This window comes from Zerene cesonia, chromosome 24, assembly GCF_012273895.1.
Source record: "Zerene cesonia ecotype Mississippi chromosome 24, Zerene_cesonia_1.1, whole genome shotgun sequence".
Classification (NCBI taxonomy): domain Eukaryota; kingdom Metazoa; phylum Arthropoda; class Insecta; order Lepidoptera; family Pieridae; genus Zerene; species Zerene cesonia.
Window position 1 is genome coordinate 1,248,853 of NC_052125.1, and position 23,405 is coordinate 1,272,257.

General features: G+C 33.0%; 1 protein-coding gene across 6 annotated transcripts in view; it reads right to left on the reverse strand.

Moving 5' to 3' along the window:
• The window catches only part of LOC119836552 (probable nuclear hormone receptor HR3), a 103,457-nt gene that overhangs the window by 50,641 nt on the left and 29,411 nt on the right, over positions 1 to 23,405 (reverse strand). The window contains exon 2 of one of the 6 annotated variants that reach the window (XM_038361940.1): positions 22,730 to 22,899. The exons of 3 other annotated variants lie outside the window; for them this stretch is intronic. In XM_038361940.1, coding sequence (XP_038217868.1) covers positions 22,730 to 22,838 — 109 coding nt within the window. In that variant the 5' untranslated portion in view covers positions 22,839 to 22,899. Of the gene's footprint in view, positions 1 to 22,714; positions 22,924 to 23,405 lie in introns of all 6 variants that reach the window. 2 more of the 6 variants (XM_038361937.1, XM_038361939.1) reach the window with 2 other exon arrangements.

The following is a 23,405-nucleotide window of genomic DNA, read 5'->3' on the forward strand; positions in this document are numbered from 1 at the left end:
AAATGCTATAGACTTCCAAGGATCAATTATTAACATACATATAAAATCGGCGAATCGAACCTGCTACCTTCAATATTGACATTTCAAACTACATAAAAGATAGTAAACATAGCAAACATTAGGTAAGAGATTGTGACATACTATAAACGTGTTGCAATGGTTTGCTCGTAAATCGCTTATCTATTTTGTAGTAACCGAGATATCGGTACATACAGCGGTTTGTTTCTATGAAATATGTGTTTATAAAAAACATGTTGTACTCATGGAGGGGGTACTTGAAATCTTATCATATTGGACATAGCATTTTCGTATGGTTAGTGGGTACTGATATATAATTGTATTGTTTATTCAATAGTTTGTAAATGAGAATTGATCTTCAGTGTTATATAAACTAGTTATGTACGAATTTTATTTTGTCTATTTACTAGCTGTCATCCGCGGCGTCACTCGGGTGGTATAATATCGGTAGGATTATTTATTTACTTTAAATTGAGGATAAATGTTTGTTTTCAATAATAATTGAGATTTTTTTCAAATGTTCCATACTTACTCCGAGAAAAGTATAATTCTGCAGCAAACAAGAACAATAGAGTTAAAGCATAAAATATACGGATGATATTTTCGAATCCATAGATAAAGATAGATTAACATACATTACAGTTGTTTAAACAAAATTCTGTACAAACATATCATAAACACGAACGAATCCACGGATCAAGACTACTTTCAAAATTAAATAGCGTACATAGCATACTTTTTGAACTAAATCATTAATTTACATCAGCTTCAAAAATAATATGGTGTAACAACTTATTATTACCAACAAATTTATTTACTCTTCAAAACTCCCGTTAAAACGTAATTACAGTTTCAATTAATTATATTTTCGCGCATTAAATTGGTTATTTACGCAAAGTCCGAATTTTAATTATGCCCGCTGCATGTGAAGCGTTGCCCAATTAAGTTAACGAATTTAGTTTTTTCACCGCTAACGTAGTGAAAGAATTTCGCACGAAACTCATCTCCACTAATTAACCAATTAAATTAATTAAAATTTCGTCTCGAAGAAAGCTTCATTAACGCGTAATACAATGCAACTGTTCCAACGTTACATCATTCTTTACTTTCAATGTAACCGAGTTGTGTAAACCTTTAATTATATCAAACCTCCATCACAAAACCTCTTTACACAGCACAACACAAAACTGGTCACTTACACATCACTCAAAAAAAAAAGAATAAAAAAAATTTAAATTTCGAATTGCGCGCGGAATTCATAAGGACCCGCTCACATCGATGTTGCAAGCGGGCCACCGAGGGAACAACTAGGAAATGAACAGGCGCGAGGCACACTACCGTACGCTCCCACACTCAGCCACGTTATGTTAACATGCATGTATATACGTATAGGCCTGTATGCATCGGGAGGTGCGTTTTAAGCACATGCATTTATTTATACACAAGATTCTTTCAAAATCCTGAATACAGCCACGTTCAATTGCAATAGAGCAGCCACAGATAAATAATTAACATTAACAAGTAGTAGTAATTAGAAGCAATAAAATAACAGTGTTTTAATTATTATTATCGCACCGTTTCGATCTGCAATTTACAGATTATAATGTAGCGATTCCAAAAGAAAAATGTTACAGCTAAACAACAACCGTTATTACATAACAGTACGTGCGAGCGGGACGGAGTGAATTTCTAGTGCGGTTGGAAAGAGAGTTCCGAGATTGTGTAATACAACACAGGGAAAGCTCGTACGTACTTTCTTCGTGTAATCATTACCTTTGCGACTTACGCTGTGTGTATGTGTGCGTGCTTTTGATTTTCATTTCAAACGAAACGTCGTAAGTGTGCGCCGGGATTTTTCAATATGGCGCCTATTTTGAAAATGTGTCGGTACAATTTTGGATGGTGTTGCCACGTGTTTAGGTCTATTATCGCTGAAGCGCGCGTTTGGCAGCTTTTTGAGTTCAATGACACACCGTTTGGCATATGTCTTGGACCTATTTTTTCACTGGTAGGCTGAAGTCCACAAAAGACTTTGTATTTCTATAGAAACATAAGTAGGACGTGCGTAGTGGGAGTGTCATCGAGTTTTCCTCAAAATAAATTTCAAGTTAATTTGCGGAATGGCTTGTTTGCAAAATGCTAATGAGTCGATATAACGAGAACTGCTCGAAAATGAGGACACGGAGATAGTTACAATAAATCATAATATCAATAGTGCGGCCATCCGATAACAGATGGCGTGTTTATCAATTACTCTAATGAAAGTTTAAAATTGATTTATCTACTTTTATATGAAGAAAACGTAGATCTATTATACATGTTTAAAATATTTGACTCCTGTAATTACGTTTTACTTCAATAATACATTGGATTGCATTTAAGGAAATCTAAATAATCAAGCTTTTGTTAATGAATGAATATTCAATGTTAAATTATTAATTAATCATTCATTTCACCATTTACCATTAATTCGATATTTAAATGTAACGTAAAAACTTTAATTTTAATTAAGCTTTGTCTCAAAATAGATGCATATAATATACTGTAAATTGCTATTGCATCACAACGAAGGAAATGAAATAACAGACATAATATTTATATATCCGTCTCTTCCTGTCCCGATAGCGCCATCCTTGTCGCGCTTCAAGAAAATCCCATCCTAGCGGCGGAAGCGGGTGACGTACGTTCGCGCTACTCTTTCATAAGCGTTGGAGTATATTGCCATTTCGCTCCTGCAAGGCAACAGAGTGCGTTGACCTGTCCTTGTTTCGTTTGTGTGCAGCCTTGCTTTACAGTTATACGCAGTTGTTTGTATGTGTTGGCGTGCATCATAAGGGCTAATTCACACAGTATCACATTTTATTTACCATTCAATTGTCGCTATTATGCAGTCAAACCTTATCCATTTTAAATACGATAATGATGCTTACCTGGAAAGAGAAAATTGTTTTATTAATATAATGTTCTATGATACATCATTAAAGTAAAAGAAATAATTTAACATAAGTGGCATTATATCTAACTTTTTTAAACGTAATTTGACGTCTAATAGAATTAGACTAGCTTCATTTTATGTTATTTTAGTTATGCCAAATTTTCTTAAGTGGTAGTTGAATGTTAATTATAATGCATGTGTATATATAATAAATAAGAAAATTTCAGCTGCATTTCATAAGAAAAACGCATCAAAATGAAACACTCCTAACATACGTATAAAAAACGTTGCGTCAGAGCCCATAAAAAATGTCTGCTAGGCGTCAACGCGTTACATCACTGCGCTCGCGTGTGTGCGTGGGCCTCGTGTGTGCACACGCGCTCAGTTCACATGCACACATCCACATTCTTTTGTGGTATGTAGGTTTCTACCTTAATGAGTACTTTTTTAAAAGCGCTGAAAAGGGAAAACTCTTTGCACCGCTATAGGCCTTTGATTCTAACGTTCGCTATTTAAATTTTTCCTTGATTAGATTTTAAAGGTTCTAGAATTCTTACGTCAAAGGCGTGTGAATTCGAATTTCGAATTTACTTTTTTTTTATAAATTTAATTAATGACACGTTAAGAGCTTTCCGTTTCAAGATGTTCGTTAAATAACGCGGTATTTTTAATAACTTTTTTTTTTTAATAAGGCACGAGTATGAAATTAAACGAAAAATGTTCTGTTATAAGTTTTAACGTTATACGTATACTTTTAAATGGAATGAATGATAATTTTGTTATCTATCTCGAACCCCTGACCCAAAATAAGTTATTACGTAATATCTATGTTGGGATATATCATAAAATACACTCGTAAAGCACTAACTATTAGGAACATTAGGTCTTCTATATATCCTTGAATACAGCTTTGGTTCAACTTATGACTATTCATAAAAAAGGTGCAGCTAAAGTGATTAATTAATTTATTAACATTAATACCTGTTTAAATAATGTAAGTATATATGTAAATAGACTAGAAGGGTACAAAAACTTTTGAATAAAAGGTGTAGAAATTTTAAAAACACTTTTGTATAAAAAAAATCTATAAATATTTACCTCTTATATAAAGCTAATAGTTTGTTTAAACGCGGTAATCTCTGGAACTACTGGACCGATTTCAAAAAAATCCTTCAAATTTCGAATTACGAAAATTTTAAGTACCACGGGACAGTTATATGACATCATTAATATTATTTTATAGATATTGGCTATGTAACATTAACATATTTTTAAACGAGCAAATACAGAGTTTCTTGCCTTCTCTGTAGATACTGCTTTCCGAACGGGTGGTAAATGTTAAAATTATATCATGATAATAAAAGTGCTTCTAGAAAAAGTCCAACGGTATAATTTAATGTTTTCGTTTGAGTTTATAACAGGTGTTAATGTTAATCATAAGAATCTTCTATCTCACATGTAACGTATGACAACGTAATAACTATATAAAAAATATAAAAATATTAATACATAATATATTAATATATAAATATAATATAAAAATAAAAACAAAAAAACAAATGTACGTTCATTCACATCGCAACAATACTATCTATTATTAACTAATGCCTGACCTAGCTCAGTAGATTACGTATAACCTATCTATACCTATCTAGACATTATACATAGGTATAATATCTACAATGTTTCAAGTCCTTTGTTTTGATTACACTTGCTTTAGATAACATCAATAGACAAGGAATTATTTTTTTATCTTCCTATCCTACTAATATTATAAATGCGAAAGTTTGTAAGGATGTGTGCGTTTGTTGCTCTTTCACGCAAAAACTACTGAACCGATTGCAATGAAATTTGGTATGTATATAGCTAGACAACTGGAATAACATATAGGCAACTTTTTATCCTGATATTCCTACAGGATACGGACTTACGCGGGTGAAACCGCGGGGCGCAGCTATTAATCTATGAAATGCAATGTGTCCGACTGATCTATCAGCAAAGCCCGAACTGTTGCACGGATCCGGCTGAAATTTAGCATGCAGATAGTCGCTATGGTGTCGATAGAGGATTCTTAGAAAGGATTTTGATAAATCTACACCCAAGGGAATAAATAGGGATGATAGTTTAGACCATGAAAATATCTTTTCACCACGCGGGCAAAGCTGCGGGGAACAGCTAGCTTCTTATAAGCTAACTTAAATTTCATTAATTAACGTAATTTTTACAATGAGAAAAAATAAACTTTAAATTTAATTCACAAAGTCGCTTACCTCTGCACAGTTCTTTAAAATTACGCGACAGTTTTCGATAGCGTTTTTTATAGATAGAATGATTTAAGAGGAAGTTTATATGTATAAAAACATCCATTAAACTACTCCCTTGTGTACAATCCGAAACATCTCTCTTAGTCGTAATGAACGAGATTGCTTTATTTCACACATAAAACGTTAAAATTGTGAAAAACATGATATAACATGCAAAGGGCGGTCAAAAAGTATAGAATGGTCGTATTATATAGAATTCAGATATATAATTTCGAATTTCAAATCTCATCAAAACTTACCACCCACGATTACAAAATAACCAAATCGCAAATCAGTTGCATTCAGTCATTAAACAGATGCGCCCCAATTTGATTGGTGCCCACTTAATGCTATTTGAATTCCATAGATATATTCATATTCTAACTGGCCAGTATTTTTTTCTCTCATACATTGACGTATTGAAAAAAAAGTTTGTGTGCAATGGCGGGAAGCGGCTGCGTAATTCTTTTTTATTCGTGGCAGGAAGATATATCTATTTGCCAGTGTCAAGTATATAGGCGTAATTATGTATATCAGTGTTTTTCCTCGTGTTTTTTTTTCTTACAAAGTTTTTTCGTTATATTTTATGTAATTCATTTACTTGAAATATTTTAAAGTATTTATATATTTATCAAATAGTTTATTTGAATCATGTTAAAAATTAAGTATAGCAATATGAAGTTTTAAAGAAATAACACCGAATAAAATTCTCGAATTTCTCGATCAAAAATTAATGTGGGCGAGGCACCGTTAAGATGCGTATTAAAATAAATACAAAATTATTCAACTTAAAGAAAGTGCTCAGTGAAAGTATAATTAATCACGAGGTAAGCCTTGCCTAATTTTGAGCTTGACAATTGGCTCTAACAAATATACTCTGTGGCGCAGAGTGACAGATGTCATTCTGATACCTGTCAAATTTCCTGTTGGATTATAATCAACCTACAAGCTATATACTGCCATTAGATATGGACACCATTTTTTTTTATTTAGATTTTGTTTATTTCTGTAACACGTTATTTTGAAGTACCTATTTGGGATCTGCAACGAGTGAAGTTATGGACCATAGGTGTATGAATACTGTGAGTTGATTTATTTAGCGATTGTTTTATGTTTTCTTTTATTACTGGAAACTGTTTAATTTCATAGGTTTTCAGACGAAATTATTGTTTTTACACGCTTTTTATTAGCTTCACCTGTATGTTTGTTTGTAACCGACTTCTTTGGGTGCGATTTTGTCCCACTTTAAACGGCCAGATTTCGTTCAAACTTTGTAGATATAAATCTAGATATAAATCTGAGGACCGATGACAATACACTAATTTGATAAAATTATTCCATTTTTCAATTTCAAAACATGATAAAAGCGTGTTTTTTAGTTTTTTTTAAACTATTATAATATATTATTGTTTACATTTTAGACATTGGTGAGGTATCCCAAAGATATTTAGAGAAATTTCTAAAGTATTTATTATTGATATAGCTTATTCATGCACACTGAACACTTTCAGTTTTTATATGTCTCTCTCTCTCTCGCTTATATACCTTGTACTATGCGAGCAAAGCCGCGGCCAGAGATTAACTCTATAATATCGGCTATAAAGTGCATGATTCTGTAAAAGTGAAAAATATTTTATTTCAATGCAATGAATTATTTTACGTAACTAAATGGCGATGTCTTGTCGTAAATTATTATTTTAATATACGTAATAAAAACATAAATATATTGTTCATAGTGTGTTATTTAGTATATGGAGATATTTTTAATATTGCCAAATTATTATACACTAGCTGGGCCGCGCGGTTTCACCCACGGACTATGGGCAATAGTAGTTATATAGCTCGTGTGTTAAACTGATGTATAAGCTATATTATTGTTAAGATTTATTACAATCCATTTAGTAGTTTTTACGTGAACAAGCATCCATCCAAGCATTCATACTTACAAACTTTTGCGTTTCTAATATTAGTAGCATTACATAATTTTTTAGAATACGTTCCAGATGTAAAAGTTTTTTGTTTTATATTGCATTTATAAATAATACAGTGAAATAGGATAAAGACAGGATTTTCGATGTAGTAAATGATATATCATTCAATAAAAAATTGTTTAGTTTGATAACACTTTCGATATGAATAATTCTTTTATAATAAATGCATTTAAAAAGTATATTTAATAAACTTTCTTACACGCTGTCAAAAATACCAAAATAGTTTCTACATGTTGAAAAATCAAGATGGCGGGCAAAGCGCGGGAAAAATAGCATGCGCGAAGTCCATGCGTTTCAATTGCTTACATATTCTGCACATATCAGCTACATAATACTGCAGCTAAGCACTGAGTATATTGCAAATTGGTCAATGTCGTATTTTAATCGAGTACTATTTTTCACAGATAATTCTGCGTGCGTTCGGTTCTACTGGCATTGGTAGTTTTCTGTGAATTCTATTATCTGTGGTCTGCGGGGTATGTCTCTGATATTTGTGGGATTTTCCTTTTCAGGTACATATTTTTTTTATTTTAAATAGTAGATGTTGATTTATGTTAGATTGCACGCCTTTTTTAGCACTATGCATGGAATATATTTCTATGAATAATCTAATGATTAGTACGCTTAAAACTCAATAATTATAATTGTATAATAAAACGCAAAAGAGAACGGCCAATACAAAAGTCATATTATGTATTTAAAAAGAATACTAATTAATATAAAAAGCAAATATTACGTAAATCCGTGTAGTGTGAAAGCACCGAAAAAATACACAAATACACGCACACAGCGATACTATGCACGCGTGTGTGTTTTTCCACCCCATCCATGTGTGCGTGTGACCCACTTACGAACAAGTTCGGATAACTTCGGCCGCTTCCGTCGCACCAACATGTTTGCCACCATCATACGAGCGACAATCTTACAATGAGCCGCGCGCGCCAAAGCATAACATGATAAATGTGCGCGGCAAAGAGTTCATTCTAAAACGGACGGGTGAATTACGTATATTGTCAAATGTTTACATCTGATTTCACTCTTATCACAGCGTCTTTCGTATGTTTTACTTCCGAAGTGTCTCGCTTTCGATTTCACTGGAAATAAAGTTTTTATCAACAAGATAATGGCCTAATTATACATTCTATTTTTGACGCTAAATTGTTTATTTTTAAATTATTATTCGATAGGTATTTAACATAACTGTTTATGAGATATTTAAAAGCAATAAAACCTACTATATTATACTATATTTTAGATATCATAATTTAAAGGTCGAAATAGTTATTTTAAATCTCATACAAAAGTCGGACGCAGGATAACGATACTGTCAATAAACTTTCTTCTGCGCATATCCGAATTTCGAATACGCACACACGCAAAATATTGCGAATTTAACTTTCGAATTCGTGGATTTTTTGTGGCGCCGATTTCAAATCTATACAATAGGTAGTAAGCGCGCCAAAAATTACGAAAGGTCGGTTCGAAACTATGTATAAGTCAGTTCATTAAAATATAGATAAAAAATATTGGTTATTTCAATGACATTGTTACAAACAAATAATTGAAGTAATAATCTTGCTCCAAAAACTAACTTGTATAACTAACTAAGACTACTTAAGTTTTTGTATTCATTAAAGATGATGAATTTTAAGCTACTCTCAGCGATAACGCTAATATATAGCTTTTTAGATTGTGGTTTGGTAAATCACCTGCTGTATGATTTGAATATTAAATAAATAATAAATGAGATACAATCGGAATTATATTTTCTATAAAAGGGCTTATTTTACGTAAGTAGAAACTAACGCGGAAGTATGCCCAAACACTGAACGGCAGGTGCCATTTTATTGTACGTGATAAATATATTTCGTTTTTTTAATTATTTTATTGTTGCGCATGGACACGCGTCAGCTATCGATTGTTTTTTTTTTGTATTGTTTTTGACCAGCATTTTGACCAGCATTTTGTATTTTCTTTTTAAAGTATCGAACTGATTATTTTTTTATAAATCGAATTTGTGAGTTTATAATAAATTGGTAGATGCCGTAATGTACTATTGGAAGATTTTACTAATACTGCAATTCTTATTTAAATTAAGAATGCTAAATGTGTATTTACTCGAGCGTTTCAGAAACCTATTGGAATTCGCAGATTATGCCATAGCAAGAAAAAAAGTCCTATAGTGTTTTTAATTTCAGCGGTGGAAAAAGGTTTTTGATTTTTTTTTTAATTATAAAAGAAAAACAGGGCTGTGGAAATACTCAAGCACGTAAGATTATGATATTTTGAATGCTCTGGCATATCACTGAAATAAAATATAACTTATACTTACGATTTATGTGGTAATTTCGTGGCTACGAATAAAAGGTAAATTATAAAAAAGATATGACTCGAGCGCGTCAGAGAAAAATATTACGGGTTATTTACAACACAAAAAATCCAAATTTCGCTAATCTGACAATTTGAGCGTAACCTTAGAGAATTATCGATATTTTTTTATTTCCTGCGGCTCCTGTAGGCGCACCCACCAATATCAACTGCTCATACTTTCTGGAGGTACTTATTAATAGGTAAGGTACCTTCCCTTATAATAATCTAACGCGCTCGAGTACATCCCAAAATCCCCTCTTGGGCTCCCCTACCACTATCTAGTTCTTTTTTTAATCGATCGGACGTCTGTCGGATCTGATCTGATGATTTATACAATATAATTTAAAAAATTAAAAACGTGTCGTAATTACTAATTACTACATGAGTGATATTTTTTTTACATAGATGCAATTAAAGTGGTTAATTCTTACGCTAGGTTTTACGTAACTCATTTCACACAATATTTTTGTCTTTTATTTAGATACGTTAATGCAATTACTAGAAGAAATGAGGTGGTTGCTATTGATCAAAAGTTAAAAAGTTTAGCCTGACAAGGATTCAAACACTAATCACTACATAGTATAAAACAAATTCTCTTTTTCTGTCCCTATGTATGCTTTAATCTTTAAAACTACCCAACGGATTTTGATGGGGTTTTTTTAACAGATAGAGTAATTCAAGAGGAAGGTTTATATGTACAATAACATCTATCAAACTACTCCGTATTAAGGCGTGCGAAGCCGCGGAAAAAAGCTAGTAAAGATATATTTAACAGACCAAACAGAACATTCACTATTTCGTCACTTGTATGCAGACCGTTGGAGAAAATCGTGAGTCAAAAAAACACTTTCACCGTTAGATAACATACCGGTTTGGCGCCCGGATTGTCATAACGTTATAGCTGTTATTTCGGCGATTTGTAACTGTTATTTTTCACAGCTATTTTTCGATTCTTGCTATTGCGCGTGTACATTTCGAAATTCGAATAATAACGGATTTTAAACGTTCACAATGTATTCGTTTGGTGTTTTTTTTAAATATTCACCAATATTTTTAAGTACATCTTATATTCACGATAAATACAAAGTTTTCAAGGCAAATATATGTCCGTATATATTATAATAATAATCGCGTGATACCGAATACGGTGAAGGGCGACTTTAATATCTAAGTACAAACGAGTATCCTGCATAATTACACACGAGAATCATCTTGGTTAAATAATTATGATTTTTTCGTAATTAATGATAAGACATCTTAAATTTAAGGTTGGGTATTAAGCGGCGTGTGTTGGTACGCCTGGGTCTGGTTGACTTTTTGATTTTTTTTTTACTTTTTTTTTTATTTAAAAAGGTTCCACTAGAGTATTTGTGTTATAGTAAAATAAAGCAAACCGGAGAACAGATGTTTCAAGTAGAAACATCGGCTGATTAATAAATAAAAATAGGAAAAAATAATTATTAGCTAATCCAGGCTTTATATAACTTTACATTACAATGCACACAATTCGTCGTACGAAAGAGTCGTCCACGCATACCCACAAACGTTCACGTTGACATTATAAGAAAGACTTCATCCAGTATATATCAGACACACAGAAAAACACAATTTCTTACACGTAATAGTACAAGAAGTTTCAAGCCGATAAGTATTCGAGATTATAAAAGGCTTCCCACACTTCAACAGTTTTAAAGGCAGCTTTTATCAACCCACACGTGACAGGCTTGTCTTAAATGGCACTATACATACCTACGCGATATTTTTAAGCAATAGAGGAAAAAGCTATCGAAATAACCGTCTAATTCAGTCAGATGATGAAGCTGGTTGAAGAAATAGAATTTAGAAATTAAAAACATTTTAACGGATTTTAAACGCGATTTATTCACGGTCACGTGGAGACAGTCTCCCCGTGACCACGCTCGCTATAAAGTGTTCGAAACGTCGGGTTAATAATATAATGAATAAAACGCGTTTAAAATCCGTTAAAATGTTTTTAATTTCTAAATGTATCATACTCGCGTAAAATCAAACACAAGAAAGAGAAATTGTCAGTAAACACACACATTTTTGATAAGCTACATAAACATACACACACACACACACAGTTACAAATGAGTAGAGTATAATAAGATAATTGTAAGTTGAAACTATTTAATAATCTGTGCTTAGATTCATGGTAAAACATCTGATAAAACAATGGATAAAATTTACATATTAGGGAGCGTCCATAAATTACGTGAGACATTTTTCAGGATTTTTTCCCAAGTGAGATTTGAAAAGATTTTACTTGACCCCCTCCCCCCTTAAACACCTCACGTATTTTATGGACGCCCCCTAACTACTAGTAATGACCATATTAAAAATACATCAAAATGTAGTCCCATCGAAATTAAAATTAATGATATTTTTCGTTATTTTAAACTTGACCTCATTACCAACTGATTTTGCATTTATAATCCTGAATGCTTTTAATTATTTACCGTCTTGAGGCATCTCATTTCTTCAATACCAGTTTAAAACAGTTATTTCTCCCATTGATTTATCATTAACCTTCTATTTATCTGTTACGCATGCAGTAATGGTATGTTGAGACTAAGTGCGGGCCTATTTGTGTCACGTTTAACGGTTTTTCTTTTATTCTGCTGCTTCGAAATTCGAAGTTTAAAATCCTATTCTTATTTCCTACTAATATTATAAATGCGAAAGTTTGTAAGGATGTGTATGTGTTTGTTGCTCTTTCATGCAAAAACAACTGAACCGATTGCAATGAAATTTGGTACATAGACAGCTGGATAACTGGAATAACATATAGGCAACTTTTTATCCCGATATTCCTACGGGATACGGACTTACGCGGATGAAACCGCGGGGCGCAGCTAGTTTTAAATTGTTAGAAAATGGGCGAATAAAAATGTTTATTTTATCGTTTAATTATAAGATTCTAATTTTGAATTTAAAGCTTTAAATTGGTTCTTGTTTAAATTATTACTGTCCTAATATTTAATAGTGATGTGTTCTTAATCACCTATAATATTTGTGTAGTTCTTAAAGCACTCATACAAATGAAACTTAGACGTGTTAAAAAGTGTTAGACATAGAATAAATCGCATGTAGAATCCGTTAAAAACTTCTATATTCAACCGTCAAATAATGCTATTTCATCATTCATCACCAGCCCATATACGTTCCCACTGCTGGGACACAGGCCTCCTATGAGTGTTCAGGTTCTATCCACCCCGCTGGCCAAGTGCGGGTTGGCAGATGTCACATGTCGTCGAAGTTTTGATTCTTGGACATGCCGGTTTCCTCACGATGTCTTCTTTCACCGTGGTGATATTATCCACATGTGCAGATAAATTGAAAATTCAATTTATTTCCTGCACGCTCGCCCGGTCTCGAACCCCGACTTATCGACTTTGAAGTCCGAGGTTCTCACCACTGAGCCACCACTGCTTACAAATAATGCTATTATTTAGGCTAAATAAAATTTCGCGGCTATCGCCTATCGCGACCGATAAAAAGACAAATTTAACAAGTATAACCTCATTATACTATCGTGCATTGACACCGGTGCAGGTGTTGTTTTATTTGTGAAATAACCATTTTTTCGGTGCAAAATTGGTTGACACGATTTGATAATATTTCCTTATAAGGTAAGTCACATGTTCGTTTCATTTCACTTTTACTACTGATAACCAAATTATACTAATATTATAACGCTGAAGAGTTTGTTTGTTTGAACGCACTAATCTCAGGAACTACTGGTTCGTTTTGAAAACTTCTTTCAGTGTTAGATAGGGCATTTATTGAGGAAGGCTATAGGCTATATATGTACCACAGGCGAAGCTGGGGCGGACCGCTAGTGTTAAATAAAGACTTTAAGATGGTTTTAATATTGCTACCTCATAGAAGTAAGTGAATGTCTAATACCTTTTAACTGGGGAAGCCAAGCTTATCACTAGCGGTCACCCATCTATATACTGACCGCGCGTGATGATGCTTAACCAACCGATCGATCGACAATTAAGTGCAAATAGCCATGAATGCTTCATTTATAACATGGTTTACCTTTTATAAGCAGCAAATGTGCGGAAATGTATATTTTTTTTTAGTATACCCGCTTTAGATTATAGAAAGTATAATATGGGAGCAAAATCCGAGAGAGAAAAGACATGCCTGGGACTTGATATTATACTAGCTGCGCGCTGCGGTTTTGTCTGCGTAAGTCTGTACCCCGTAGGAATATCGGGATAAAAGTTGCCTATGTGTTATTCCAGTTGTCCAGCTGTCTACGTACCAAGTTTCATTGCAATCGATTCACTAGTTTTTGTGTGAAAGAGCAACAAACACACACACATCCTTACAAACTTTCGCATTTATAATATTAGTAGGATAGGATAGGATGAATAGCTTAACACGTATTAAAAAAAAAATACTGCTTTTCTTTTTGTACAATTTTATGTATTATTGGCTGCTTTACACTTCAATAAAATTTTAATTTTATTTATTTATTTTTTTTTTTTTGGAATTATAATACCATTAACATGGACACTGGAATTACTCCTGCTTTAAGACGTCACGTTAACCCCCAAACTGCTTGGCTGACTGACGTAAAAAAGCATCACGCAATTTAATCAATTTCAAATCCATATTCTTCGTTCGAAATTCAACTTAGTATTCCCGCGCATGACGTCAACCATCGCGTGCACTGACAGCCTTGAGGTAAGGCTGTGTGTTGATGGGAAAACTATCGACACGGTATTCCGAACGCAACGATATTTCGTTATGTCCCAGCTGATAACGGTTATTTCGTGATAAATAACAGTTATTTTTAACTGTTTCGATTTTAACGTAACAGCTTAAAATGTTTAGTTTAGAGTAAAGAGTGGAAACCATCTGCTATAAATTGTATGAAGAAGAGTCGAAACTGTAGTCATTGTTTAACCCTATTATAAGTTTTGAAAAACAACATTAAAAAATATCTACATACTAGCTGCGCCCCGCGGTTTTTCGTGTAAGTCCGTATCCCGTAGGAATATCGGGATAAAAAGTAGCCTATATGTTATTTCAGTTTTGTAGCCGTCTACGTTCTAAATTTAATTGCAATCGGTTCAGTGGGTTTTGCGTGAAAGAGCAACAAACACACACACATCCTTACAAACTTTCGCATTTATGATATTAGTAGGATAGGACAGGAAGTAGGATAGGATAAATGCCAATTTTTGGATGTCAGTTGTAGATTTACTGTTATTATTTGAGTATTCGAAGTTAAAACAATTCAAAAGCTCTCACAACATCACATACAAACAAACTGCTTTCTTTTAGAGTCGGTTAATGATGCAACAAATCGAAGCAATGAACGCTAACAATGTACCATTTAAGGCGTTCATTAGACATTAGGCAACTTGACTGATGTGTCATCTGACATGTACATACTTCACGTTATGTACAATATGGATTTAGTACCCTGTGTAGTCGAAAACCCATATATAGTTTGAAATTACTAGCTATTCGCCCCGAATTCGCCCGTGGTACACGTGGTACATTGCTGGGGTAAAAGTATCCTAGAGCACTCGGGTATAATGTAGCTTTCTTTTGGTGAGAGAAATTTCAAAATCGGACCAGATGTTTCGGAGCCTTTAGGGTATAAACAAACAAAAAAAAATTACTCGTTATTATATAGCATAGATCCATAGTAGACACTCAGTTTTAGTCTATAAACGAAGCAAAATTACTTATTTAAAATAGAGAACAGAACAAAAAAAATATTTGGCCAAAAAACTTAAGCAAAATATATAGTAAATCGAAACTTGGCTGTACAACAATAAACCATTGCCAAATTAAAAAGAAATTCCGAAAAAAGTGATTCAAAAATGGAACTAAACTATGATTTAAACGATAGAAGGGTCGCACATCCGCACTTTTGCGCACTCATAGATAGACCGGCCTTGCGGTGGCTGTTCAACTCTGTGACACACTTTTGAGTTGGCTTGGAGCCGTGTCTACGCGTATTCCAAACGCAACCTTATCTCTTTGCAACAAGGTTCCATTCTAAATGACAATATAGTGCAGTTTTAATTGAGACGGCCAGAGCTATCCTGTCGCGAATTTCGAAATTTAAATTTTAAACTTTTTTAATGATATACACCGGTGAAAGTTATTAGGATATTTTTTTCATATTTGGAAAATTACTCAAACACATTTACGCAGAAAATATATTTAAAAATGTTGTCAAGTTTAATTTTTAATGCAAAATTATGGTGGTATTAGGTATTTAATATGTGTAGTTCTAAATTCAAATGTCAGTGTGCAACATAAAATGATTTATGACTAAGATTATTTAAATAAAGAAGAAATACGCGTTCATCGACTTCACAGTTGAAGTGACCTTTGGACTCGTCAATTGGGGAGTGTAAATTTTTGTTCAAGTGTATTTTAAAGCTGTATCTTTTAATTAAACTTTATTTTGTACTGTGTTAGAGTATAACTATAATGCTCGCTGTTCGGCACATACTTATGAGTTTAGACATGGACATTACCTGTTTTTAGGGTTCCGTACAGAAATGTTAAAACCTATTTGAGAAATTTTGAAAGAATAGAAAGAATTTGGTGGGGGTTTCGAACGCGTTTTCTTTTACCTATTTCTTAGTCGGTTTTCTATTTTTGTGTATGTGTTCTTTTTATCTGTTCGTCCGTCCGTCTAGGCTGTATTCCATGAACCGCGATAGTTTTCGTGAAATTTTCAGAGACTATTTCTATTATCTCTTAACAATAAATATGAAATAATCAAGGTGAACTCACGGTTAATACGTTAATAAATTGGATGGGTGATCAATTTTTTTACAGTTGCTCTTTGGCTTCTTTGTATGGAGCTAGTGTCGCGAGTCCGACTCGCACTTGACCGATTTGTTTATACATATGTTTGTAAATGTTTTAAGTTCATATATATGTTGACGTCATTGGCTTACTTACTATGGATGTTTATTCCTTTATACCTATGTTTTATTTCAAAAGACACAGGCCCATGTCCGTTTTTTTAATTAAGAAACTATTGTCAACTGAAGGACAGGCTTATAACCCGGTTTCGCCTATCAATTGTATGAAAAAAACGTTATTGCGACAATTTCAATATGGCCGATGTTTCGACATCTGGGAAGGTCGAGTTTCACTTAAATTTAATCACAATTGAACGGAAATAGGCTCGCAAATTATGGCATTTGTTCTTATAAATAAACTAGCGACCCGCCCCGGCGTCGCACGGGTGCAATAACACATGATAAACATATAAACCATCCTCTTGAATCACTCGTATCTATTAGAAAAACCCCAACAAAATCTGTTGCGTTATTTTAAAGACCTAAGCGTGCAGACTTTCAGACGGCGGAAAGCGACTTTGTTTTTTACTATAATAGCTGCGCCCCGCGGTTTCGCCCGCGCAATTCTGTATCCCGTAGGAATGTCGTAATAAAAAGTTGCCTATATGTTATTCCAATTGTCCAGCTATCTACGTACCAAATTTCATTGCAATCGGTTCAGTAGTTTTTGCGTGAAAGAGCAACAAACGCACACACATGCTTACAAACTTTCGCATTTATAATATTAGTAGGACTACTAGGATAGGTTAGTGATAAAATATTAAACGCTAAGAAAATATAATATTATTGGGATATATTTAGCATGTACATGTGACAGATCATTGTTAGTAATAATTATAAAAATGTACTAAAACTTGTAGCCATACAGTGAATAATATTGCAAATGGCCGCTAGGCGTAATATATTTTATTCACAACTGATTTACATGAATAACGGTCCTCGAGTTTTAAAGCATTTTTCATTAACATATCTTTAACCACTAACCACTATCCACAACTCTACGAAATTAAGCAACAAACAGACATATAAATTTTCATATTATAACGAAAGATTTTAAATTACCACAGAAAGTCCTATTCGTAGTTTCTCGAAAACCAGTGGCCCTTCATAGACAAAACGTGACGTCACATGTGAGTTGGCACGCACGAATATATTATTGTGCTGGTCTAGTGTAGACTTGAACGCGGCTTAGTTACTGGCTGGTGTTGTCTATGATTAGCTGGCTGTTAAAAAAGGTAATTCGAATTTCGAACTTCACGAACGTTCGTTTTTTTTTAATATTCATCCGTAGAATGATATACGAATTATTGATTCTTCCTTTCTTTTTATCTAACGCGTTACAGATGGATTAAGGATTGTTTATTTGATATTATTGTAATACTTAGAAACGCGAATACTGTCTGCCTGTTTATTGAATAGATTATTATAATGTTAAAACATTTCCCAGGAATTGGGAGTTTTCCTACAAAATTATAGCATATTCTATTTTTGAACTTCACTATATTTTTCAAATTTAAATTTAGGATAAGTTGTGTTCTTAAAAAAGTTTTTCAGCCAGTCATTTCAATCACCGTTATCTCAAATTTGAAAATAGAACGGTAAGTTGTAAGTATTGAACACGGCACACGCACACATCGCCAGCTAATATTATCATATCAGTCGCTACGTAGTGTAGCGCATGTTCCACGCATGCACATGTATGTACTGCGATTAAATGGCGTTGGTACTTTGATTCGATGTTAGGATTTAGAAGGTTGTGTACTTTTATTGCTTTAAACGAATACGGTATAATTATAATTAAATCTGTTTGGAGATGCGTGAGTCTCACAGTCTAGTAAGAGGTGTAACGTAACTAAATGGGTTATTTTCTGATGCATAGAATTACATCAGAAAAATTAAAACTATGGAGGGATTTTATTTTTTTTTTCAATTCTGAATGTCTTCTTTTAAGTTATAAACTGCTTAAAATTTTTGTTTACGTTAAAAGCTCATCGTTTATTTGCTAACATATTCTATTCTTAAGGAAAAAAACAAGTGTTTGTACTATTACAAGATTTATGCTCAGGGTTGATAACAACAAAATATTTCGGCACGATCTTATCTTGAAAACACATAACAAACATAGAAACGTCCTCCCGTTCAGTAATTTATTTCTAAATAAAGAAGACGGCCTTAAAAATATCAAAAATGGCGGCAAGACAGATGTCAACAAACTATGAAGGTTGCTAAGTAGCAAGACGTGGCGAGCGCGCATCGAAGTACCCGCTATATGGGTCTTGGCCAGGCAACTTTTTCTTGCGTTTGGTTTAGAACGACCTGTCACATGTTTATGCTATCCTAGTAGCCTGGTACTTTTGGCATATAGACTTTTTAGTCGTGTGGGAGTGAGCGCTTTTGGGCTCCTGTGATCTCCCGAGTGATTATGGCCGCCTGGTATCTTTCTTTTGGGGCCTGTTTATTAATTAACACTAATTAGCTAATTAATTTTAATTTACTATCTCTTAAGAAAACGTTGTTTAAAAAAGCTAAAATCTTGTTATCAAGTTAATAAATTATTGTATTTAATAATCAATTCGTCATTGGTTTTGTAGTTTAAAATTGCACTTTTTACAAATTTTCCTTGACACATTATTGAAATAATAATTGATTGTCTAATGTGCTAAATTGTTACAAAATAATGAAAATAATTGACTTGTTGACAATTTGCGATCAATTAAAAGGATAACTTGCTATTGACGTTAATATAATTATAATTGGTATGACATAAAAATTAAAAACTATGGTATGAAGTTAGTAGTTTTCATAGCATATTTGTCCTATCTTAATCTGAAGGTATGAGGATTTCGTATTAGCAGTTTAGAAAATTCTGCTTGACCTCTATTATATACGCGCTGCCATACAACTCGTAGGTCAAACTATACTGGTCTTTCACATATCATTCTTCTAATCTCATAAACATATTCTACGATATAAATGTGCCCACTGAGTACATTTCGTTTGTATGTAAATGTTCGCGTCGTAACTATCTCAATTTAGGTTAGAGCTCTTCTTAGAACATGGGTTCCTGGTACTTCTAATTGTTAGCTAGCGCATGTTGGCTTAGAATTTAACTGCCCCGTTGTTTCGTGGTTAATACGGTAGCTCTGTGGAACACATGGTAGAAGGTTTGATAGTAAAGTGGGATTTTTATAGGTATTAAAAATGATAGGAAAAATTCGTGATACACTTCGATTAGTCTATGATTAGATTAACCGGCAATTCAAAATTTAAGATGATTTGAGGCATCTTCGCAAATGTTTTTTTTTTAGTGTTGGAAAGTGCTATCTCTGAGCAGGAGGGTTTAGCCTAGTATTCGAATAATACTAGATAAGATAAACGCTAAAAATTGCCAAGTGCATTCGCAAGTAGAATCAGTGAGTTACTTGAAATTTTTGTCTGAAGACAGCTACGAATAGCGTAATATTTTTATAAAAATCGTTACATCTTATAACCACATTAAAATGTGGTCAACTTCACGATCGATGTTAGTTAAAAATAAACATAATATCTGATATACAAAATTCTCGTGTCACAGTTTTCGTTGCCATACTCCTCCGAAACGGCTTGACCGATTTTGATGAAACTTTTCGTGCTTATCCGGTATCTATGAGAATCGGCCAACATCTATTTTTTACCTCTAAATGATCAGAGTAAGGCAGAACAGCGTTTGCCGGGTGCAGCTAATAATCTATAAAATATTATGCTTTTTTTTTATTTAAAATATATTGATTAATACCTTACAAATATATAAACTATTTAAATCATTCGCAATTTGTTTACGAACAAGTTAGAAACTCGATACCTATTGGAATTTAGCGATAATTCTGTTGATTACATTATTTATAGCGATTTTGCAATAAATTTGCTATTTGCTAACAGAAAAATATAGTAATAACCAGACGAGTAGCCCGAAATTCTATTTATTCTAAATTATCTAGGCGCAGATTGCTTTTTTAAAATGCAAAAAATACATACAGCCAAATTTGGTGTCAGAATTCCACGTTCAAAATGATTAAATATTTTCGCGCCTTATGTCATTTAAAGACAAATCGTTCGAATCGAGAACAGCGCGGAGGTCAATAGTTTCTATCGCAGTTCTAAATTCAAAAAAACCGCAAGCACGATACAAAAGTATTGCATAGATGCATATACCATATTGTAACAGATAATAAATAGTTATAACTGGTTGTAGCGTTCTATATAACGTTACGCAACGGAACGTGTTTAAAAAACCAGATTGGCGCTTTTGCTTTCTTAAAACCAGCGTTAAATGGCATTCACTGTCCTTTATTTTATTCGGACGATAGCAGTGTGTGAAAGTTTTAAAAATGTCAATTATTTTTGTAAAAGCTGTATTCTTATCTGTATTTAACGAGTCATTTCGAGAAAGTAGGGGTTTTTATTTAATTATTTAAAAATTTAAGTACAAATCAGAATGCATGTCCTTATCGTTTATAGATGCAAGTAAATGAAGCGCAGTGATAGAAAGTTTAATATTAAGAGAAATCATAAGAGTGAATAACAAAAATAAATAACATATAGCATTTTATTTCACCTTTTTCCCCTTAAAATTATATAGATTGTATGGTTTAAAAAAGTAGGCACTACTTCTGTTAAAAATAGAATATTATTTAAAAAAAGAAAATAGAATACTAGTTTGAATATTTAAATGAGTTACAATATGGCCGACATGTCGTCGACCGGTAAATAACAGATAATTCCTTTACGTTAATACGATTACAGTACTGTAATGTTTTATTTAGAAAAAATCTTTTAGCCTTTTTTGCACCGGAATATATTACTTTTTGGTTTAATTAAATAAAAATGTTCAACCATCACAACGTACTTTGATAAAATATTTGTAGAGATTTATTTTCAACATAGAGCCAAGTGTACTTATTAAAACGTTATCCAAGTATTATATCACTTTGCGTTTATTTATCTAAATAATCTGTAATAGTAATCGTATCATACTGTTATATCAAGTTACAATAAAGCAATAATTCTCATTCAAGTTTTTATTTTTAACTAGTAACATTTAAAATGCGTCAGAAGAAAATATTTCAAACGTCAATTTACAATATTCTTTATTCAAATATGAAAAAAAAAAGATTTCTAATAGACAGTAATAAAATGTAAATAAAAAAAAATGTTGAAAGTTCTAAATTCTTAATTCAAATGTATTAAATATTTAATATAAAGTTGTAGTCGACAGTCGTCATGTTGCATAAGTGTGGGAGAGATGGAATTGGTTACCGAATTTTAATTGGCAACTTTCTTCGTGCTTGCGTAATAAAATAAGAAACAATTATGTACGTATTAATATACCGGAAAGGAAGTATTTGGAACTTTCTAGAAGAGATTTTTATGTTGTTCCGTCCACGCGATGCCGTGGTTTTTATCAATATTCTTATATAAGTTTGATTGGTTATTTTCATGCAACTGTTCTATCAATACTTTCATGTTCATATCAATTTCTCATATTCCTATTAAAATTTTATAAACTGTCTCTTTTATAAAGAGATGATAATGTTATCTCGAAATTTAACTCGACCCTTATCCTTAGCAATATGAATTAAAACTGCATTATTTGTAAACTGTCGTTTTATTTGCTCGTAAGTAACAGTAAAACGGATGTAAACGCCCATGTCCCACTGAGGGACACGAACCGTTACAAGTAAATAGCGAAATCATCTGTCTGCTCTTAGGCACTTGAATAAAGCGTCTATAATAATCACACAGTAATGACGTACTCTTGGAAACAATTCCTTTTGACAGAAGTCGAAGCGAATTTAAAAATGGATGAATTCTCTCAGTCAGCGTCGGATTCGGGAATAAGTCATGAGATTTGAAAATGGAATTCCAGGCGTCGTTTAGTCGGAACGCGTTTCGAGAAATTTAAATATGGAACATTTATTTTTAAAATTTTGTTTACATTATGCAATTTGTAAAAGAATTACTTATATCAATAGGCGTTTAAAAATGAAGTGGGCAGTTATTTGAAGAGTTCACATTTTTCTATTTTCTCTATTTCGTAACCGATAGGTAAGTCGGGTTTAAAAACACGTTTTTTCGCATAGATTATAAATTCAAAATTCGAATCGTCATCGTCAGTCGAAAATGTAACGTCCAGTCAGGCGCTATTTTGCATTGCAGCCAGTTCGAAATTTAATTTGAATTTACCTTTAATGCTCCCACCTGAAGTGTGCGGCTGTTGGCTCTGTTGGACATTGGTCTGCTCCAACTTCGTGCTTACCGAGTTCCACATATCAAACATGTTCAACATGGTGGGTCCACGTGGGACCATACACGATCACAATAAGTTATCCATAACACATTTAACGGAATCGGTCATCCATTTTTGTACACTGAAATATATTCACGTCTCAAAACTGTTCGTCCGACGTACATATAAATCGAAAATTAAGGCTACGCACTGATCCCCGGAGTTATATTATTGCGTTTATCACTAATTTAATAAATACATATCTATATAAACTTTCTCAAATTTTCAACTAATGTAAATACTATAATTTGTTTAATCATTAAATTTACTACGATTATTCGGATTTAAAGATCAGTCTAAAATTTCGTTTTTAAGGTTTTTTGGGAAGATAACGTGGGTAACTATAGTGATTAATTAACTATTAATTCTGTCGTGATTATATAATATATCGAGTATAAATTCATCGGAATATGTGATTAGCGAAATATGTTATATATTGTCTAGGTGCGGTTTGTGGTTTTTTTTATCTGTTCTCGTCGCGTTTCGTTTTTTCTTCTTCATAGTTCGTTTGATCTTGTGTGCTCGTCGTCGCCTCCGAGTTAAATCACGTCACAGGGGGCACGCATATTTGTGTATTATGGCGCGGGT